Source organism: Vanacampus margaritifer, chromosome 8 (assembly GCF_051991255.1).
Source record: "Vanacampus margaritifer isolate UIUO_Vmar chromosome 8, RoL_Vmar_1.0, whole genome shotgun sequence".
NCBI lineage: Eukaryota > Metazoa > Chordata > Actinopteri > Syngnathiformes > Syngnathidae > Vanacampus > Vanacampus margaritifer.
In genome coordinates this window covers 14759147-14783043 of record NC_135439.1, presented here as the reverse complement: position 1 = coordinate 14783043, position 23897 = coordinate 14759147, and the positions used below count along the sequence as shown (strand labels likewise).

The 23897-nt window shown below is 40.6% G+C and overlaps 1 protein-coding gene across 2 annotated transcripts in view; it reads right to left on the bottom strand.

The window, feature by feature from the left end:
* Positions 1 to 2351: 2351 nt before the first annotated feature.
* Positions 2352 to 23897, bottom strand: part of mdfi (MyoD family inhibitor) — a 35945-nt gene continuing 14399 nt past the window's right edge. For both annotated transcript variants that reach the window (XM_077572251.1, XM_077572250.1), the window contains 3 exons: positions 21220 to 21357; positions 8856 to 9224; positions 2352 to 5541 (listed from right to left, as the gene is read on the bottom strand). In XM_077572251.1, the coding sequence (XP_077428377.1) occupies positions 5288 to 5541; positions 8856 to 9224; positions 21220 to 21357 (761 nt within the window). In that variant the 3' untranslated portion in view covers positions 2352 to 5287. The remainder of the gene's footprint in view (positions 5542 to 8855; positions 9225 to 21219; positions 21358 to 23897) is intronic.

Sequence of the window (23897 nt, the reverse complement as noted above, 5' to 3'; positions counted from 1 at the left end):
GCTGTGTGCATACCTCAAAAGCCACTTGCAATCATCTTCAGCATGTCAGCAAGGCAAAGACAGAAGAGACGAATGAATTAAGCAGGTTGCAAACTAGTTGACACCGTACCGGAGGTCCTTAAAAACACCAGCAACAAAGCTGCAGCTACAACACAGAGGTGACATTGTTGTGTCACATGTGACCACTATCAGGCGCATTTAATGGCCGCCGTGACCTGATATTAATAATGAATCGACTATTTCTTCCTCGAGGTGTCTTCTTGGACTCCAGTGGAACGGGGGTGGGGTGGGGGGTTGTATTTGGTGTGAGCCAAGGGCGAGTGACTTGTCATGAGAGGAGTATTAATTTATGATTTCCATCCCAGCGTCTGACCTCATCACCTTCATTAGAATGCAGCCTTTGTAATTTCATGCTTAATATTCAATAGCCACTTGTCCCCTGTGCCCGCTTTGTGCATGTGAAATTTCTGCAAGGGATGTGTATCATTTTTGATTTGTTGAGTTTGTGTGTGAGCGAGCGAGTGTGTGTGTGTGTGTGTACATGGAAAAGGAAATGAGGGCTGACTGCAGCATGGCTTCCTGCAAAACATTTGCAGATGTCCAAAGACGTCCTCTGCATCTCTATTCCAATCATTGACTTCATTTCTCATCTGAATCGTTGCCATATATACATTTGTATCTACACTTGAGTTCCTCTACTTTGCAGAGAATCTTTTTGATGTGATGTTAGTCCACCTCAGATTCATGGACAGCGAAAGGCCAGTCTGCAGGCACACACTCGGTAGAGTGTACATTGTTTTCACCAGACACAACTGCCGACTCCTGATTGGATGCAACGGGCCGCAGTTAAACGAAGGAAGGATTAAGGCAAAAAAAACAAAACAAACATCAGTAAAAACCAATGTCCCCTGTACTTCTCCACACACATTAATATCTTGGCCTAAGCAGACATTCCTCCTCAACTACTTTGGCAAGCCGTTAAAAAACAACACATTAAAGGATTTGGTTCCGCATCAAGCCAGTTGTTGCGCCGTTTCTCGTATTTCTGACGTTTTTCTCCTCTTTCTGTCAGCTGCACAGACAACTAATCTGCCGGGGTTACGGGAAAACCTCCAGATACTAAAAGATGTTTTTCAAAACATATTATTGGAGAAATTCGAGGAGTGTTGAGCAACATTACTGTTTGAATATGAGGAAATGGCCTTTCGAATTTTTACAGTGATTTTGTTTGATTGACGGCCAGTCTTATCTGCAACAGCCATCACGGCCTTAATAACGTTAGGTATGCTGGTTTATATGCGACGAATATGTCAATGTTGGCGTGCGAGAGTCATGTACAGTTTTCAAAGTGAAGCTGCAAGTTTTATTGTTTGGTATTGTGTACTGTGGCAAGACATGTCTGTATAACATTTACGTAGTTGTAAATAAGGAGTTCCGAGGATGGACACACTACATTAGTGTCGGCAACTAAAGGGCCACTTGAAAAAGAAACCACGGGAGCATTTGGGCATCTAAAATGAGTTTGGATTTTTCTTTCCTTTTTTTTCTTTTTAATTCTGCTGCAGACACCGTTCAAACGGTTGGCCCGTTCGAAGCGATATGTCAGCGCGTCCGCCATATTGGATGTGGCAATTGTATTTGCCATTAAATCGGCAAATAATTATTAAGATTGAGACACAGTGGGATAATACAATCCAAGGTAATGGTACCTTATTATTCCAATAAGTTGTGGCTTGATGATACATCACCAAGGAGAAAGTGAACGAAGCATCTTTACAAATGGCTTCACCTAGCCTCATCCAATATGGCTGCAGCGTCAAGGTACTCACGACGGCGTTGCTGCCTGATGTTTGTGTATGTACTGTAAATGCTGTCTCGATAATAGATAATAGAATAATACTTCCATCAATGGATGGATGCACGGCAGTGCTATGTGAATTCATCCAAATATATAGGGCCCCCCCATGCATTTCATGTGCCCCCCTTAAACCTGGGCTCTGGCGACGGGTCTGCCTTTATGGATATTGTCATATTAGTCTTTTTTACCAAGATTGACTTAATTGAGAATTTTGCAAGAATTTCAAATCCAGTGGACAATTATCCATTTGTTCACATTTTGAAACAGTTTTCCCAGTATGAAATAATGGAAGTTTCATAAACCAAATCACACATAATGTTTGAATATTTGATCCAAAGAATCAGATTATGGTGCTGTTACCAATCTTCTGTTGTGTTGCACAAAAGGAGTCCAAAATGGTGATAGGCATTATTTTGGTGTTGTAAAAGTAAGGCCAAACAACAATGACAAAGATCCAAGTTTTCTGGAGTTCACATTGTTTATTCAGTACTAAACAAAAAGTTGAATGTGACTTCCAAGACAGCAATTAAAATGAACATAAAGTTGCTATGTTGTAAACAAATTGACATTATTGTGGACAACAGTCAAGTAACCTTTCATCTGAACTGTGATAGTTTTAAACTACTAGCAAGGGGGCGAGCTTATATATAAACCACTTTAGAAAAAAATACCAAACGATTACAAATCTACAAAGGTAAAGGTAAAAAAGAAATAGGATGAAGGAACATTGTCTGTATGGTACAAAAACATCTGTATTTCCAGTAAAATGTTTATCCATATGACATTTTGTAGACGCTATCCACTTCCAGATTGAGTTCTCTTTTTCCACACCAACCAAACAGTTTTTAACACTGCATCCAGATCATCACAACATTTGACCTTTCAGGAGCTAGCTTGTTTACTATTGCTAACATGGGGCTGATGTTTGTTTCAAGTGTAGTGCTCATAAATTATGTATTTCAGGAAAATACTCAGTAACTATTTTATTACACTGACAAGTTAGTGTTTATGTACATGTGTTGCTTTAAAGCTTAGTTAAACGGTATGAGATCAAATAAAATGTGCTGATGTCATAGTTAGCCTGCACCAAGTGCTTAAAGTGGAAGTCAACCTTAAACATTTCTTGACAATAATATGTTATATGTAATCTCACTAGTGTAAACATGACATTCTGATTAATATTACATTTGTGAAATATGAGTTATGAAGCAAAATCCGGCAACGACCAATCACAGCTCACCTGTTTTCTGAAGCTGCACTGTGATTGGTTGTTACCTGAGACCTGAGCGACATTGATGTCATCTTCAGTTGACAGCAAGTGGCAAAATGGCCGCCCCCTGAGATGGATAAAAACGGCTGGATTTTGCTGCTTAACTCATATTCCACTAACGTAATATTAACCAGAATACCATATTTGGGGCTGCATAGAACATACAGTATTATTGTCCCCAAAATTTTGGGGGTTGACTTCCACTTTAAAGAATGCAATCAGTGGAAATCAGTTATTGACCATTGACGGTAAAAGTAGTTTCACGGTGAGGATTCACCCCCAAAATAACTGATATTTATTTTCCTTTGGTTTTTGCCTTGTCCATAAAAAAATTGGTCCTTGTGATATGGTTGGTCTGGCTACAGAGAATGTGTTCCCAGTTAAAGTGCTTTGATATTTTGTATCTTTCCCCAAACACGGCATCCTAATCCTTTTGTCGGTAGTATTCTGTGATCCAGTTGTCCCTTCATAAATCTCTGTAAAATGTTGCATTGTCTTCCAGGGCTTTCCAGGATGATCAATTTCAGCATGTTGGAAAATTTGAGACACTCTTGTTCATAAAATCTTCTCCAGTTCCACTTGTTCGATTCCAGAAACGTGCATTTACGCGTCGCTGCTATTAGCGTGATCGTCCCTCTCTGTGTATTTGTAACAAACTCAGACCCTAAAATAGGATTTGAATTCACCATCATCACATAAAACAAACCCTCCTATGTACACATTTTTATAAATCAAGAAACTATGTTCCAGTCATAATAAACTCTGCTATTTTTAAGAAACAAAATTGCACAAAATATGGGAGATATGTATCAGGTCATTTATAAAGCACAAGTGTGTGGCTTGGAAAGAGTGTGTGTGATGTTATGAGAGTTGCGGGCCTGTTATCAAAAGCGTACCATTCATACTACGTGCGTGTGGATCCAACTTAGCATAATGCCATATGAGATTTTCACTGGCGGAATTCAATTAGCAGTACCTGCTCTACAGCTAGCTTGGCCAAACCCGATAACACAGAAATGTGATTTTCACATTAGAGGAGAAATGCAAATATCTGAACTAAAATCTACCCCCCAAAAAGGATTAATAGAGATTTGGAATCTACTTGGAAATGGAGGCAGTGAGCTAAGCCGAGAAGGCCATTTGTTCACAAAGAAAGACGAAATGTATTCAAGAAAGATGGCGCTATTCTTTTTCCAATTTCAGTCCTTTTACCAGTTTTGACCATTTGGATGAGGAAGACTTCAGCGGACGCAGCCAAAAAAGCTCCTCAAATCAGTCAAAGTAAACACGATGTGAACTCTGAAATGAGGAGAGCCATTTGATTGCGAACTCTCCCTTCACATGTTAAGCAGAGAATGTGACCATAAATGTCATCAAGCGTCGCCCGCTGATGTCCATCGCTAACGTTCCTGATTTGATGCGCCCCATCTGCAAGCTGATGAATGACTCTCTCATGATTCTTCGCTGATTACGTCCGTTAAATGAGACACTTTACGAACAAAGGAAATGTGTCTATAATATTGCCACAAGCCACCATTATTCTCTGTTTTGTACATTTCTCCGCGGACAAAGACATCAATGGATCCGACATCAGCCTCTCGGGCCGCGCGTGTCACAAAGGCCGCGGTATGCAATCAAACCGCAAGACGTTAACCTTGCCAAGGACAGTTCTACACAGAGCTGAGCTTCAATTTTTCCATTACGCCGCCGCTCTTATCAACAGAAACGCTAAAATCCGGTTAAATGGATCCATTTTCTCATTTGCCTTTAGAGGTCATTTTTCACGCTCGGAGAACTCCAGTCACTTACGAGAAGCTCCGTCGGAACACCCAGTCTGCGCGCGCTAGCGGATCGCAGCTGAAAGTCTGCGGCGCACGTCCAACTGCGTAGCGGCGGGCCGACAGCCAACACAAAGCGGGAGGGGCTGCTGTTCGATCCATAAAAAGAGGGAGGAATTCACCATTGACTGCTCTCAGAGTCTTTTGTGAGAGACGTATTGTATTGTGGAGCCAATATAGTGAGAGCCACAGAGTCCTGGCCAAGCTATGACAACAAAGACTGAATGTAGCACTTTGCAGCTTTGACAAGACGCTGATCGAAGTCGCTTTGCGGTGGCAAGATTGAGACGAGTGTGTCGCACCCCCCCGGGCGCCGTGACCTCAGGAGGAGAAGCAAAGGCTGCAGCACTCCATGCAGATCTCCAGACAGTCCGCGGATTCGCAGCAGGCGTCGATGATGCCGCAGTCCATGTCGCACGGCAGGTCGCAGTCGCCGCACTCCTCCGACGCGCAGCAGCAGCAGAAACACGAGTCGTCGCCGGCGCACGAGCCGCAGGTGGCGCAGTCCAGCACGATGTTGCACAGCGTCAGGAATTCACAAAACAGGCAGGCCAGGATGCAGTGAACGCAGCAGTCTGGAGGCAAAGTTACAAAGATAAAGTGTAATTAATTAAGAGCTAGAAGAAGAGGCAGAGAAGGTCCCCAAGTCCAATAGTTGTTGATCCCACAGATTGCGTAGTTTGTATGTGTTGCTGCTCCAAGTATGGTAAAGTAGTCATTGTTAACTCTTTGACTGCCAAAAACGTTAAATGACATTTAGTAAAAACCTACGGAGGGCCGCCAAGGACGTTAAAAGACGTTCTCCAATTTTTTTAAATTTTTTTGGGGAAACGGGTGGAGGAAAGCCTTGGCCAGCTGTGGTGAAAGTTTCAAGCAGATCTAGTTAGCCTAATGACTATTTTTGGCCCCTAGATGGCAGCAATGACTCTCTTTTGACAAGATTGGGTAGGCGTCAGTAGAAGACGTGAGCTAGAGGGGACAATGGCTGTGGAAGGGAAGAGAACATGGCGACCGGTTGCAAGCAGCTCACGCTCGAGCAGTTTTTTTCAAAGACGAAAAGCATCGACCAACGCTAAAGAGCACATTGATGACGACGATGATCATCATCGATGATGATGATGGTGACTCCGAGGTTGACGCCGAAGTTGGAAGCGCTGACGCGGCGGCTATGACGACGTCATAAAAGTTTACCGGCTAGCGATGCTAACACCGGAAAACGCGGAGCACAACCGAGCACGCTCAGGCGGACGTTCAATCGGATGACGAAGAGTGCCCCGAGTCCAATGCATATTCATCGGAGGAGTGGGTACAGTCTGCTACTTGCTATTCCCCGGAAAAAAAGGCCGTCAAGAAAGTGTAACGTCTGCATGCGAAACGGACAATCGAAGTGAAACGTATCTGTTGTGCAAATCCTGCTCCGTCTCCTTGCACGCATGGGAGCGTTACAAAAAGAAAAACTGTATTTGAAACATCCACATAATTGTAAATAGTACCACAGTTGCACACATTTGTAAATAGTTTGCGAAATTGTTTTGTCAAATTGTTACACTGTTGAATGGAAATAAACGTATTTTGCAACCAAAAAACACTTTTTCATTGTTGGTGGTAGTGTTTTACAGAAGTAAAGCACTGTTTAGGTGTTTGTGGCATCATTCATGGACAAAAAGAAGTGTAGAATTCACTAGAGTGCATGAAATAACATTGTTTCACAAAAAGCTCTTTTTCTCCGCTTTTTGTTTCAAAACAGAGCATTTCGGTGAAACTAACCATTTTCTATTGTTGATTACTGAAGAACGGAATAAGGTAGAAACTTTTTTTTTTCTGGTGAAAGATGAGAGTTCAATCTTTCATTTGGTAGTATGTGTGTTTCCATAGTCCAATCACAACATTTTCTGTGGACCTTGAAAGATCAGTCAAAATGCTTAAATCGGCTGGCACTGGCGACAACCCGTTTCTGAAAACGTCTGGCAGTCAAAGAGTTAAAAGGTTTATTTTTAGTGTGACATTATGTTAAATAATTTCTGTGAGGCCATATGAGGCGTTTCTCGCTTTGTTAGCATTAAGCAAACCTATTTTTTTTGTTAATTAAAGTTATATGGATTGGTTGAACATTTGGTTGTTTAAGATAGGGATAGACTCAGCCCATTATATTATCGGTGTCGGTATTTGGCATGAGCAGCACGGTGGCTGACTGGTTAGCACGTCCGCCTCCCAGTGCAGAGGACGTGAGATCGAGTCCGGGCTTCGGCCTTCCTGGGTGGAGTTTGCATGTTCTCCCCGTGCTTGCGTGGGTTTTCACCGGGTACTCCGGTTTCCTCCCACATTCCAAAAAAAACATGCATGGCAGGTTAATTGAACACTCCAAATTGTCCATAGGTGTGAATGTGAGTGTGGTTGTTCGTCTCTGTGTGCCCTGCGATTGGCTGGCAACCAGTTCAGGGTGTACCCCGCCTACTGCCCGAAGCCAGCTGGGATAGGCTCCAGCACCCCCGCGACCCTTGTGAGGAAAAAGCGGCCAAGAAAATGGATGGATGGATGGATGGTATTTGGCATATGACGAATATCACTTTCGGCCTTTTAAAAAATAAAAACATGACGGCCAATAAAGGATCAATTTAAAACTGTCTTAGCTTCAGAGAACCATTTAATTTAAATTTCAGTTGACTTTAGAAGCGATGCTGCTGATTTTGGGGACTGCACTTTTGAAATTAAAAGAAAGATAACTAACAGTTTAACATTTTAGTTAAGTTGAAATTTTGGAAACTTCATTTACTGTACAAAACTATATAAGGAGATATTAACTTGAGTTTTTATTAATTTTTTGAAGACATACCGATCACACCTTTTTTTAGAATGCCAAAACAAAAAAATATATTATCTAAGATTAAAAAAATAATAATAATCTAAACTTTGCAAATGTGAAAAGTTGTTAAATAAACCAAAGTTAAGAGTTGGAATAGTATTTTTAAAAATTTTGATGATTAATTTTTTCTTTACTGATAATGAATATCAGCTCCAACTAACAGTTATCAGCCTCTTTGTCTTACTCATGGTCAGTATCGGTCCTGAAAAACCCCTACAAAAAAAAAAAACAATTGGTCTCTCGCTAGTTTAAACAAGCAGGGCTCTAATTTCACAATCTTCATAAATCTGATTTCCGTCATGTCCAATCAAAGATGCTCCTCTCACTCCCTTTAAATAGGGCTCAATGACACACAGCTGCCCACTGATTGGCCAAAAGATATTAAACAAAACATGTGTGCTGCGCTGTGTTGATATTCCTTGTTACGGTTCCCTGCTATGAAATCTGATGTCATACTATTTATATAGCTGATGCTGCTATCTGTCTCCACATCGTCACGCCCTGCAAGAAAACGCAAACCAGATCAGGTTTTTACCAATTGCCTCTGCAAACAATAACATTGGGATTTTTCCAGTTGACCTACTATGTCAAAGACCTCCCAAAAGTGTCTAAAAAAAAATCGACCTGGTGCCAAAACTGCTAGCGTGACGAAGAGCTGGACAGTGTAAAAGCTCAGTACAATTTGTATGGAGTGCATTGAACCAAGGCAGACGGCATCAACGTACACCAAATTTTTTTGGAATCTACATTCAAGTCAAAAGGTTCAGAGAGAATATGGTCTTAATAAAGGCTTGAGAAACATATTCCTGTGAGGCAACAGTAACCACTACCCCACTGTGCTGCCAAGAAGATGGCAACGTTAGTCCTCTTATCTTATGATGATTAATGCCATAGTCCTGTAGTTAGTTTGTCAAGACGTAAATGTTGAATCTTAACTATTAAACGTTGTCATAGCCAAGGGGCGGTGCAACCCAGAATCTCGTTGATGTATTATGATTAAGATTATTACTGGCGTGTGCATCTTACCATCCTGTGCCTCTGTGGGAATCTGGGAGCTGTTGCTCTTGGAGCTACTTTTGGAGCTGCCTTTGCTCCTCTTGCTGCTCTGGGAGGTGATGGAAGGGTTAGACTGCAACTTCTTGCAGTTCCTGGGCCCTGCCGAGGAGGAGGAGGAGGAGGTGGATGAGCCTCCTCTTGGGAGGGAGCCCAGTTTTGGATGAGGGCCGCCGTTCCTGTCCCCGCCAGACTGGAGCGAGTGTGTGTGAGGCGTGGGATGCGGACAGTGAGGGGAGTGTGTGTGCGCGTGATGTTTGGTTCCGTTGCGTAGGTGGCTGTTGGGTTGCGTCCGACATGGCTGGGTGGGGTGGATGGGTGCGGATCTGGCTGCTGGTTGACCTGGACAAAGACAAAGGAGGTAGTGTTAAGGTGATATGACTTCATATCATATAAATACAAGATAACAACTTCTTCGCTATTGTGATGGCCCCACCGGCCATCATAGGGGGTAAGTGGGTGGAGCTGTAATCAGGGGCACATGGGTCATCATCATTATTGCATCCCCGTGCGTTCCCCCGTCTTTATTGTGAACCTTTTGAGCCAGAGTTCGTCCGGGATTTGAATCGAGGACCTCTCGCACCCCAAGCAAGAATCATACCCCTAGACCAGGGGCCGTCACACTACTATTACAAGTGTTTGATTTCAATTTTTGTATTGTTTGTGCATTTGCAGGCTTGATCTCCGACTTAAGTCTAGCCTGAGGCTTATCTTAGTGCGTGTGCAAACGCGCTCTAAAGTTAGGTTCAATTTAACTCATTCACTCCCAGCCATTTTCACTGAAGCAACCCCCTTCGCTCCCAGCTGTTTTACTGGATTTTGACCGATTTTGCAAGGCCCACAGAGTATTGTGTTCTATTGCTATAAAAACATGGAACCGAGCAAAAGAAAGATTAGAGCAGGGGTGGCTAAGTTCGGTCCTCGAGAGCCACTATCCAGCCTGTTTTCCATGTTTCTCCCCACTAACACACCTGGTTCATGATCAGGATCGTTATCAGGCTTCTGCAAAGCTTGCTGATGAGTTGATCATTAGATTCAGCTGCGCTGAAGGAGGGAGACATGGAAAACAGGCCGGATAGTGGCTCTCGAGGACCGAACTTGGCCACCCCTGGATTAGAGTCTCTTCTTTCATCAGGAAAAAAAATGATATTTGTATCTGTTTCTGTTTTGCAGCAATTAGCATAAGAATATAGCTAAGTTTCATCATTATTCACAAATCTGTTTAAAACTGAGGGTAAATGAGCTTTGTTGCAACATGGCCCTGACTGCTCTGCTGCCACCTGTTGGCCAGTTTTTGTAATAACTACCATTGCTTTAAGTGATCTCTTCAGGTCAGCGGCTGCATCAAAGCCTTCAGTATACTATAGCATAAAAAAACCATAAAAACCCTATAAATACGTTTTTGGGACCATAGTCATATTTAAAATAGAACATTTTTATACATTTGTGGGAGCAAATGAGTTAAAAGCAAGCACAAAGGCAACAAAGAGCTTTTAATTCACTCATCTGAAACCTCATCTTACTTGTCTACACTCTTCTTCAGCATAAGACAAACCTTGACTCACCGCTGAACCACTGTCCGGTTTTAATGTTAATGATTTCATTTGAAAACAGGTGTCAAACATTCCAGCAATAGATTATCCTTTCGCAGCAAAGACAGAAAGAGGATCAGCAGTTTTCTGAGAAATGCATTCTATTAAATTTGAATGATTCCGATGTTCATCCAAAGAAATGTAAGATGGCTTCTGAATATGCTCCGCTCTATGGTGCATAATTTAATTAAACGATTCATTGAACGCGGATAATTTCAGCATATAAAGACAAAGGAGTCAAGCCTAAGCAGAACACCCAATGATGTACGATCCTTAAGACACCACTTCACTTCATCAAGAGTAGTTATTCATCAATTGCTGATAGAACCACATGGGCCTGAGATTTCTTTGGCAGCACTTTGTCAAACAGAACAATACATAGTTACATCCACCTATGCCAAATTAAACTCCAATGTTCCAAAAGGAAGTAGAACTTGAACTGTGTGGAGAAGTAACGTCAACTCCTCTGCGCTCAGCGCAACTGGGCTGGACCGTCATGCGGTAGAAATGTGTGTTGTGGTCGGTTGAATTCACTGTGTGGACACTGTGGGTTCCGCAGAACCTTCTAGTCAGCTACATACTGAAAAGCCAAGCTCCTGTCATGTCGTAAGACTGTGTCAGTAACTTGGACCAAGTGTTATGACTCCATTAATGCCAAAAAGTACAAGTGGCCATCAATATTTCAACAATACAAAACCACACTGTGTGCATTGGTCCAATGTGTGGTTGCAGGAACAGAGTTTGCCGGACTGGTCTGCCTGTGGCCTCGACCTCTCCCCAGTAAAGATTGTGTTTCGTCTCAGGAAGAGAACAATACGCAAGTGTGCTTCCTCCTTCCCCAGGGCAGCTCTGGCTACTTAAGTAGTTTACCGCCACCAGAGTGTGAATGTGTGAGTGCATGAATATTTGTAAAGCGTTTTTGAGTGTCTAGAAAAGCGCGATATAAATCTGATGCATTATTATTAGCCACCAGCTAGCTTGCGAGCTAACAGGCTTCCGGGTCTCCTCTCGGCCGCCTGATGGATGGCGAGCTACTCCGTGGCGTCACTACCTCACTTGGGAATTTAAATTACGACACCAAGCTGTTCTTTAAATTTATTGAAAATATTTATTTTCGGGGTGTAGGCATAGCTAGCTAGCTAACTAACGTGTAATGTAATGTTAGAAATGGCCCTAGTAATAGTAACTAAGTAACTTGCAATTGCGTCAGATAACCACTCATGCGAACGAAGGGGCTGAAGTGAACAAATGAAATCATTGAAATGGTGAACAAAGTTTTAGAGACAAATCTCTGAATCTATTTAACAGGGACATTAAATAGTATTTAGCCGGTAAGGACAGGATATTTTAGAACCTCTGCCTAAATTAGCTTACTTTACTTTTAAAGTGAATTGACAACAGTTAACACACATTTGATGACAAAAACATGCTTGGACGTAAAATACATTAAGAGAATAAGTATACAGCGAGACAACTGAAGTGAATAATTCTGGATTCCTCAAAAACATTCATGAGAAACAAGCCTCTGATGCCACGCTAAACTTAAGACTCTAAACCACAGCCAATAATGACGTTACTTGAAACATCATCATAGCTTGAGAGAGTGCAGTGTGGCCACAATTAATTCTTTACATTTGTTTTCTTTGGACTTTTTTTTTTTTAACCTTGATTGCAAAAGAAGGAACAACTTGAACAACTCATTTTGTATAGTGCTGATCCTTTTAGTTACAGACCTATCCCAGCTAACGTTAGGCAGGAGGTGGGGTACACCCTGAACTGGTGTTGGAAAACGTTCCTTGTTTTCCGCGTGTTCATAATGTTGATTATCAGAATCAGACAATGAGATCGTGAATCAGGTTTCCTTCGAAGGATTTATTTTCAAAAGCTTTTGAGACAGACAGAGAGGGGGCCAAACGCCGCCATTGTTCTTCACACTCATCAATCTTTGCTGAGTCAGTTACACACAGTTATAATTAAAATCAAAACAGTTATAATTAAATTGAAACAGAAGATTCACTTCACTGGTCAATAGCCAATTGAAGGATACATAGAGACAAACATATTTTACACCTTATGGACAGTTTGGAGTCTTCATTTAGCATAAGAATAATTTCTTTGAGATGTGTGGGGAAGCTGGAGTACCTGGTAAAAACCGGTTAAAGGTTTGACTAGCAAAACAAATTAATTACTGGAACAATTGTTTTCAAGTCTTTTTGATGTTCCAATCCAAAGAAAACATAACATGTCATAAAATAAAGATAACTTTTAGTGTAGGACTTTTTGTATGATTGTGAACAGTGAGGATTAGCACTGATGCTAACACAACACAAAAGCGATCCATGCTTGTCGACCAGGTCTGTATTTAAAAAGTAAATGCCAGTAAAATTGAATTTACGAATTACTATTTTGATATAATTTACCAATCTCTGCCAATTTTTTCCAATTAGGGTTTTCCTAACGTGGTATATTTAATCTCTTAAGTCAACGCTGAAGCGGCAAGGAGGTGGGAAAACACACCTTTGCTGCCAAGTTAAACAATCTCCAATGAAGAATAAAGTCAAAGCCTTGCTTTAATGTCAGCATTTCATAGCATCCTTTAAAGGTCGGACTATTTTCTTGACCATAAAGCATATGGTGTCTGGAGGCGTGGTGAGGCTTGACGGGAGACAGTAGAGCACAGCAGACGCAGAGAAAAAAAAAATCGAAGTAGTTGCTCGTCACCTCACACGCACACACACACATACATGCACACACGCTGAGAGTGTGGTCTTAAAACTCTGGCTAAGGAACACGACTAGCAATAAAAGCGTCTGTTCGATAACCGCTCCCAGACAGATAACCCAACAAGGACTGTTTTATCTGGCTCACGTCCGGCGTCGCGCAACCAATCCGCTGTTATTTAAGATTCTTTTCATTCAGCGTTTTCTAACTTTGCTCCAGATGTTTGGCAAGCTGCGCAGCCAGTGTGTTCAGTTCACGCACGTTGCGAGAAGAAACTATAGTTTCTCCCCGGAATGAATACAAAAGTTTATTTTTTGCATTGTCCTCGAAGGATTGCGGCTTGTTGAGTTAGCGCGCTGCGTGTGTATGAGAGCGTGAATATACGTAGCAGGATCTGGCATGCAAACAGACCAACTCTGAGAGCTCAGGAGTCAGGACTGTCTCCAAAGAGAGCTTGAGGTTAGACCCACTTGCGCACACAAATATATGCACGCGTGAACACGTGAAGGCCCGACTCCGAAAAAAGAAGAAAAAACCCCAACACAAGGTCCCTTTGTCTGAAATTGAGAACGTAAAGCAGTGAGATGAAGTGGACGTGAAAGAGAAGGAAAGCAAAGAAATGGGTCGGTGTTTGTACGCCGTTGGATATTTGGAGCAGGCGTGACTCATACGAGCGGTGATTCAGCAGCGGTTGAAAATAACAGCCAAAATCGGGCCAATGTATGCTATTGACATGATGAGACTGAGAAACTGTCTCGTCCCCAATCCTCAAACACAAGCACATGTATTATATTTGTATGCGTATTATTAAGTGCAACGTGCCAGAGCGTGCAATTAAAAATGAGTCACAAACAGTAAAAGCGCAGCTTGTACCCTCCTCACGCACTCACACACCCTCGACCTCCTTTGCTGGCATATCTGGCCTACCCTGTACTTACATTCCTCCTTCCCGGCCCGGAGACGTGTTCATTTCTTTACTTATCCTCTGTTGGCATCAGTCACCAGGATGACTTTTTGTCAAGAACGGCTTCATTGCCACTGCTGCAGTTTGGAGGGGAATATGTTGAAAGCTTTCAATAAAGGAGGGCTGTTTATGATAGTGTCTTCTGCCAATCACCCCCGCCCCCCCGCCATATAGAACTTTTTGACCTTTTGCCATATTTCAGGCTTCAAACAAAGACATAGAATTAGATTTGTGAACTGGAATGACATTGATATGCTGCAAAGTAGGGTGTGTGAAAATACCCCCCCCCCCTTTTCTCTCAGTGCAGCCAACTGACTCCAGAAGTTCCCTGATGATTTCCAAATGATGTTGACCTCAATCTCAGTCTCAGTATAAATGCACCTGCTCTGTGATGGTCTCAAAGGTCTGTTAAAAGATTATTGGGAAGCAAACAGCATCATGAAGACCAAGGAACACATCATACAGACCAGGGCTAAATTTCTAAAACATGTTGCTATGCTTGGGAGCGTCGTGCACTTTTTTATTAGAATTTTTAAATCATAAAAAGAAAAATAACCTTTAACATGTTGAAAATGTGAAAAGCTCCCTTTATACTGACTATGTCGAGCAAAAAAATTAAAGTGGTCGGACATATGTATAACGCAACATATGGTGTTCCACAGGGTTCAATTCTGGGGCCTGTGCTGTTTTCATTGCATCTGCTGCCCCTGGGTTTCATCTTAAGAAAACAGATGTGGTTGTTTTAAAGTGCTCTATAAAGTTGACAGTCAGCGTATTAACTGCATGCTTTGCAATGCCAAGTTGAGCAATTCTAGTCAAGCACAATTAATTCTCTAGCAAAACGAAAGGAACACTTCCTAAAGATGCATGGAGATGAATAATACAAGAACACAACGTTTGCTAAATTCAAGGTTAAGAGAGCTCAGTTAAGAAGAAAAAATATATATATTTTAAAAAAGTACACAACCAGAACAATCGTGACAATTACATGTACAGTTATGGACTAGAAAAGCAGTCGTTTCCATTAATGGGACATGTAGTGAAGTACCGTTGTGTTACTGATAAACACATTCTCTTAGTTTTCTTTACACATGAGCAATCTAATACTTGTTGAAGTGTTCAAATATTCTCAAGTACGTGTCGATGTATTTAGAGACAACGCGAGCGAAATATGTACACAAAGAACGCATTCATGCCTGCACACGTTGGCTGTGGAGTTTTTTCTAATCCCAGAAAATCACAGATTTGCAGAAGCATTTGTGTTCTGTATTTTGCACAGTCAAGTACACGTCAAGGATAATATTAGCTGGTGCTTAAGAGCGATGATTACTCGAATAACGCTTCATGCTGGAAAGACTTTTCTTGTGCTTTGTGACATTCAAACTGTTTATCTCAACCTAGCGACTGTTTTTCTTCTGCCTTAGTGAATTCCACTTGACAAATGAATGGAAATATTGTGTAAACATTAGAAGGATATGGTTAGACTTGTATTATAGCCAAGAGTTGAAGACGTGAAGAGAAACAACATGACATGACTTGACATGCAAAAAAACAACAACACAATCCTAGACCCCGTTTTCTCAAGCGTGCGTTCACGTAATACTTTTTTGGGGCCGAAACCAGGTAGTGTTTAAAACTCAAAGCAACCAAAATCCATGTCGTTAACACCAGCAGAAATCTCAACCTCTTTTGAAATGTCAGAATGTTAAATATAGTTCTCGTCTTGGATGTGATTAAATTGAGCTACTGAAGTTTCTCTCGAGTGCAGTTTGTCAGAGTCCTGCTAAATTTCCCACCAATGACACACTGCACACCCCATGATGACAAGATGTATCGAAGAAGAAAAAAAAAACTTTTTGTAAAAGACATCATACTTATCAGGGCTATCTGTTTGTTGGCCTGTCAGCACATCTGCACAAAAACTACCCGTCTTCTTGCAAAAGTATAGCATGAGTCAGGGAGAAACCAAAAGCTAGCATTTTTAGCTTGGCGCTGTGTCATAAACACTACTAACCCTCTCTGTGATAAATTATAAGTGCCCGTTAAGCGAAAGGCATCCCGCTGGGACCCTGACGTCAAAGATAGCGGCAGGTTGGTGACATCACCGACGAGGAGTGCGTCCGTTTCTCTCACACTCACATATGTTAAAAACCTCTGGCGGCGCATTGCTCTCAGACGGCTCGTCATAGGCCCAGCGCCAGACACATGCTTGCGCTACAGTGTCATCGCAACGTCAGTGTTGAGCAACCTTCTGTTTTTGCTTCTGTTTCTTCACACTCACGCAAATAACACACACAAACACACGCCAATTGTTCCCGAGAGGGGAGGGCGCATTCTAGAGTTAGCAAGGCTTGCGAGTGTTTACGAGCGTAGCGGATATAAATCATTCGTTAGCGGTTGCAAACGACGTTAGCAAACAGTTTAAACGAGAAAACCTTTCATCTGAACCCTGATGAAAAAAATTTGAACCAAAATTCTGAGTTTTTTTAAATATACCTTTATTTAACAAGATAAAACCCCATTGAGATCAGGATATTTATTCTCAGAATTCTCACTTTATTCTAACCTGACTTTATTCTCAGAATTCTGACTTTTAAGTCAGAAAAGTGAGAATAAACCTTTTTTTCCTCTTCACTGGCCCTAATCCACTTCTGTAGCTTTTACTGTGGAAAAAAATGATTAACATTTTTGCCTATTTTCTTCACGTTACAGATCAAACCAATAACTGAATCAGAATTCATCTATGTCTGTGCACTGTTGATTTGAAAATAATCTCCTGTTTTGGAAACAATAAAGGAATGGAAATTAAAACTTTTTTTTTTTTTAATCTGACGCTCAATTAAGACCATATCCGAAAGTGTGCTCCCGTCAGATTTGTCAGGGTTTGTTTGCAAACGTTTGGAGAGGAGTGGTTCTTAACCTGGGTTCGAATGAACCGCAGGTGTTCGGTGAGTCAGTCTGAGGGGTTTGGCAGACATCAAGACACAGCTCTGACTCATAATGTGATTTGTGATGATACGCCCCGCTTGGCCACCATTGGCTACTGGTGATCACGCTACAGTGCTTGGCTTATCTGTGCTACAAGGAATCCGATACGCTAACTAGTCGACGTGTGCCTGTTGTGGTGGTACGTCGTTTGATTTCTTTATTATTGTCAAGCAAAAAGAAAGAAAATAAGAAAGTGGTTGGACGATTATGTGCAATAGTCATTCACTTGTATAATGAAACGTATGGTGTTCCACAGGGTTCAATTCAGGGGCCTCTGTTGTTTTCATTGGATCTGCTGCCTCTGAGTTCCATCTTAAGAAAATGAAAAAGTGGTGGTTGTTTTAAAGTTGAGTGATGGGAGTCAGCGTCCTAAACGACATGATTTGTAATGCCAAGTTGAGCAATTCTACTCAAGCACAACTAGCGATCTAGCAAAACTAAAGGAACACTTTCTTAAGATGGAGAAATGCTAAATTCAAGGTGAAGACAGCCAGACTCATGAAAAGGCTCTCCTGATCATTTTGTTCACCAGTAAACCCGATACTTAGGTTTTGAATTTGAATGAATAAATAAATAAATAAATGCATACAAGGGTTGGGTTCGTCCATAGGAAACCAGAGGGGTGGGGTTCAGTACCTCCAACTAGGTTAAGAACCACTAGCCTAGAGCAGGGGTGGCCAAGTTCGGTCCTCGAGAGCCACTATTCAGCCCGATTTCCATGTTTCTCTCCACTAACAGACCTGTTTCATGAACAAGGAGACATGGAAAACAGGCTGGACAGCGGTTCCTAAGGACCCAACTTGGTCACCCCTGGCCTAGAGTTTTTAATGTTTTTTCTTGTCGTAAAGACATTTTGAATACTTTCTTACGTCAAGAAAAAACATTAAAACTCTAGGCGAAGATTGTAAACTTGAACTAACCGTGACTAGAAATCAATCATCAATCAATTATCCCCGAGCTTTGCAAGTTTCTTAGCTGGATATGAGGATTAAATTGGGGAAAAAAATCATTATAATAATAGTCGACAGAATAATCTTACTGAAATATTCGTTAGTCGCAGCCTCGCATTTTATATTTTATATTGTCAGCCTGACTCAATTTGGACCCTATTGTCGGGACAAATCCACTCTTAACACATCAGACATGAGGATCATTTTATAGGGCTGCATGATATGCAACATAGTTGTTGAATATTGCGATATTGAGATGATTGCGATATTTAACATGTACCTAAAGAAATAATTTGTTTATTATCGAATGAAAGTGTGGCCAAATAAGCAAGCTTAATGTATTCTTAATTAATTAATTGTAATTACTCTTGATAACTATTGGATGGTGATACATATTTTTAAGTTTAAATTCAGATAAAAGCATACAATACGATATAAAAGTTTATATATATATATATATATATGTATATATATATATATATATATATATATATATTATATAGCCGTATGTATATTGCATGGGCCAAAATCGCGATATTGATATTGTTTCGATATATTGCCCAGCCTTATAAATCGGGTGTTTAGCAAAATCAGGACAAACACAGCAGCCTTAATTTGTGTTTGTGTTATAGTTGAAGTAACTTATTTGAGAAAAGAGGTGCAAAAGACTCCATATGGAGTCAGCGGGTTCCATACATTTTATAGGCATATAAAACCCAACAGGGGTAGGAAGAAAGCACATGACTTCAACTAGCACCACCTTGGCCCTGAAAATAGGAACACACACACACACACACAGACTGAAAACAGGTAGAGAAGCAAAACCACAGACAGACACAGCAGACGTTCACACACCCACTCACACACTCACCATTCACCTACTTTGACGCTTCCTAACTGGGCTTCGGGTCGGTCCGTTGCCACAAAGTAGCTATTAGCAAGGAGCAGTTTGGATTTGCGCGTCAGCCCTCACCGGATTCCAGGAAACAAACGTCCTCTCACACAAGCTCACATGTCACCTTACTCAACAGCCTTCACACTCCTCATTTTGCTCCTTTGGGACAAAATGGCAGGAAATGCAGATCGAGACGACGTGAAGCGCACAACGGGGCACTCGGCTCCACTGACTAAATGACACAGTACAACTACTGGCTTAACATTTGCCTTATTCCAACCCGGAGCCAGACTAAGACAAATATACATCCGTGGTGGTGTCATGGCAAGCATAATTGCGCAACCTTTGGCTTTGATACGGCGGGCGTAGCTGAGCTCCAGACGAAAAGGGTGCGAGGCAGACGCTTAGGCTGACACGTCGGACTTGAAATATGAGGGAGGGGAGTGGGCGGTGTCGGCTGATAACGATAGGACTCGAGAGAAAGGAACTCCAGGTGTTTTGGACACACCCGTCACAAAAAGAGAGGTGGAGGAGCGCTGGAGGACAAATAGACATTTTGCGGGGATGAAGCCCTTCGTATGTTAAAAAACTATTTTTAAAAATCCTTACATTTTCAACTCAATTTTATTTACACAAAAATTCATTTGAACTATTAGTATAAAAAAAAAAATCCACTTTTGTTAACAAAAGTATGAAAACCTAGAATACATTTTTTTATTGTACATTTAGAACAGATATAAAATGTGTGATTAATCATGAGTTAACTAGTGAAGTCCTGCGATTAATTAAAAGGAAAAAATTTAATTGCCTAACATAATTAAAAATAATAATAATAAAAGATTATTAAAAATTAGGGACGTCAGGCGATTACAATTTTTAATCATAATTAATCGCATGACAACAGTAGTTAACTCACGATTAATCACAAATTTTATACCTGTTCTAAATGTACAGTAAAAAAATTCTAGGTTTTCATACTCTTGTTAACAAAAGTGGAAAAAAAAAGTTAAACTAATAGAAATAGTTCAAATGAATTTTTGACTTCTTTAGCCGTCAATGGTAGTTAATGAGTTTTAAGATGGGGCAGCAAATGCAATGAATACAGCAGGGCCTCCAAAAAAGAGCCCTGTGGAACACCATATGACAGTGCCTTTTATTACACCTGTCGCCAAGGTTGTTAATTTTACGAAACGTTTTACAATTTGATTGCATTTCTTTAGACTCCACCCTAGAGCTGAACAAATTCAAATCGACACAAGGGTGCAATTTTGGGAAACGAAAACATTTAGGCTTCATGGGATTATTTTTTTTATTTATGTGGGTATAAATGTTTTTTTCACGTATCTATTTTTTTTTATAGTGTCTGAATAGTTTCAGTGCTTAAGAAGTGCAGTCCACATAAACAGATAAACAACCATTCATATTAGACGGACAATTGCACCTAATTCAACATTCATCATCTAATCAATCAATCAGTTGCTTATAAACATAATAATAACTAATACTTGGAGTGCTCATGAGTGTCGTCTTCCCGTACTTTGTTCTAATTGTTCCAAAAGTGCTGTTTTAGTGGAATCGAATTGAATACAGGTAATCATGTTTTGTTCTTCATTCCATTTGTCCACAAAAGGTGTTTGATATGTAATTCATATTTCTGATATAGCACTTTTTTCTTGCTCCTTATTGTTTCAGTCCGTACAAATAAGAAGGAAAGTCTCGAGCAGAACCTTTTTTTTTTTTAACTAAAACACGCAGTGCACAGATTTCGAGGCTGCTGGAAAGGAATGTGACATCAGACCGTGTGGCTTTCAACTGATTAAATCTAATATTTCATTAGGATTCATATTGATTTGACTGATAACACAATGTCCCGTGAACCGTGAACAATTAAATGAGACTTACAAATGGAAGCAAATTTCACAGTAGCAGCCGCACTCGTCCGCTGTCGTCAAGGTAACAACACTCATTTTCCCATAATGAAAAGAGGCAGAAGACAGAAGTAAAAGAGGGAAACATGTTTCATTTCAAGTGTGCTGATTTGGACGCCGGCTTGCTCGGCTTGAAAAATCAAGAAGGTAACCTACTTGGCTGACAATGTGGATATTTTTGTGGGCCTATTTGTTAAAGGTCAGGACAATGTGACTCATCCGACCTGGTGATATGTAATGGAAACACGATTCTCACCAGGCTCTGCGAATGTGTGCGTGAGAGTGCGCTATTTACTCACATGTGATACTCCTGCCGGGTGCTGTAAGCTCCGGGTGCGAGAGGCTGCTTTTGCATTTGCCTCCGTCATCGCCTTGCGTCCTCTCTGGGATGACATCTGACCTCAGTATGAGGGGCTCAGTGTAGGTGTTGGCCACATCTGGAAAAGCAAACAAGCGCTTTAGAGGCCTGTCACTATGCTATGGATTATTCCATTGATTAATCAGATACAATTTTGTTTTACATGAATGTATATTACAAAACCATTTTTCCCAGACTGTTTATTAACCAATTATTGATTATTTGGTATTGTTTAGTGACTATAAAAAAACAACTAAACAACTAGTAAATATCACACAAGAGGGATTGCTGTACAGTACTCACCAACCTTTTTAAAACTAATTCAGTTTAGGGCTTGTCACTATAGAATATTTTCAGAATTGATTCCTTTATCGATTTTTCAGTCGATTAATCGACTAATCGGATTCATAAAATTTTGCGTTAAAGTATATTACAAAAGCATTTTCCTCGGTTTACTGTTTATTAACTAGTGATTGGTGTTTATTTCGTACTTCGTATTCATATAGTGATTAAAAAAAAATGGGGATTGATGTCGTACTATGTTACCGGTTCAGTCATTGTTTTCCAAAGTAAAAACAGATGTTTGTAAATGTCTTATTTTGATTAAACAGAGACAATATTCAGTCTTCTTTCATGAAGGACTACAGAAATCAGTGAACAATTACTGTTGAAATGCCGAAATCAGAGGATTTGAACAACTAAAAAAATAAATGGCTCCAAAAGATTACTCGATAATTAAAATAGTTGTTGATTTACTACAGTATGTTTTAATCGATTACTTGTTGATTAATCGATTAATTTTGACAGCTCTAATTCGGTTACTGGTTCGGTCATCAATCCCCCTTTTTAACAATACAAAATAAACAACAACCATCGGTCAATAAAGAGTAATCAGGGAAAATGCTTTTGTAGTACATTTTGATGTAAAAATAAAAATGTATTCGATTAATCGATTAAATAATTGATTAAAAAAATATTCAATGGTGACAGCACTGCACTACAGAGAATTACTGCTCAAAGGCTGAAATTGTAGAATCTGGACAATTTTAAGTTAAATAATGACTCTAAATGATTACTCAATTAGTAAATTAACGATTAATTTTGACAACACCATAGATAGAAAAAATGTTTTTAAATTTGAGACCACACAGTGAACTTTATTTTGAAATCCATTCCCACTCCTTTCTTGGCCATATCTGTATGATGACCAAGCCATACTCTTTGTCTGTGTAAACATGTCAACTCGTGTTTTTCTTCACATCCACACGCACTTCATTAATTTCAGAAGCAGTTCTGCTGACTTCCACTTAAGCAGAAGATTTGTCCGTTTGTCTGTGTTGCTGTGTTTTCTGTGCTCAACCTGCATCTGGAAGTCGTTTTCGGCAACCCCGTGGGACTTTTCAGGGGTCTATGTGCACACTTGCGTAACCTGAAATCTTGTGGCTCTATAAGTATGCGCGTCAGAGTATATATATATACTGTATATGAGTGTGTTAAAATCATATAGGAGGAGAAGGCATAATTCACATATAATATAAAAAATATATGTATATACACAGCATGTGCGGGTGTTTATGTGTTCCCTGGCACCACAGGCTGCTCTAATGAAGCTGTTATTATGTACACACACGCACATATATGTGCGTGCATCATCTATGCAACACAGAGGCCTTCAAAAGCAGGGCAAGCTTGGGCCTCCGAGAGGTGCAGACTCATTCCGAGGCAAATGGGTGCCAGCTGGGTTTGATAAACACACACATGCACGCACGCACTCATATATGCACACACGCACACACAAACGAGCCAAACCGCGTCCTGTGCATGGACTCAACACTTCCCGGCCATATTTATTTATTTTAGCAACTCCCGCTCACTTCTCTATCTGTTTTGCCGTCTTGTGTCCCCGACTTCTCGGCCCTGAATTCGCATTCCCTCCACACTCACTTCAAATATGTTCCCCTCTAATAGCTGGCAAAGCCTTGTAAATAAGTTCACACTTCTGTCAAGTCTTTGCAAAGGCGTCTCAGTTTGAGTTGTGAAAGAAAAGTAGTTTGCGCAGAGTGGTACAAAGCTGATGTAAAATGACAGGAGAGGTTCTTTTTAAAGATAAACAAAGCCCTGATTACTCATTTCACTTCATTTACACTACATGGCACACTTCCAGGTTGTTGTTTTTTTGCGCCCAAGTGGGACAATTCAGAGATGTGGGTCATGGCAGTGCAATAAGAGAGAGAGAGAGAAAGATGACACTGGATATCCTCAAATCAGGACCAGGCATCCTCCAAATGTGGCTAAAAATTAGAGATAGACCGATATGTTGTTGTTTTTTTTCCAGGGAAACCGATTATTAGCAGTCAAGGTAGCCGAAGACCAATATTTGGAGCCGATATTCATTTTTACAAAAAGGGAACCTAAAAAAACAACAACGTATTAAACAACTTTTAAGATATGCAAAATATTGAAGTTTAGTGAATACTATTTTAATGTACCATAGTAATCACGTTGGGGTCACCAATTGTGGAGATGCTGTAAATGATGACATGAGGAGACAAAAACAAGTCATATCTCTTTTACTTTACGAATACTTTAACCGGATTGACTTTAGACTTTTTGGTCCAC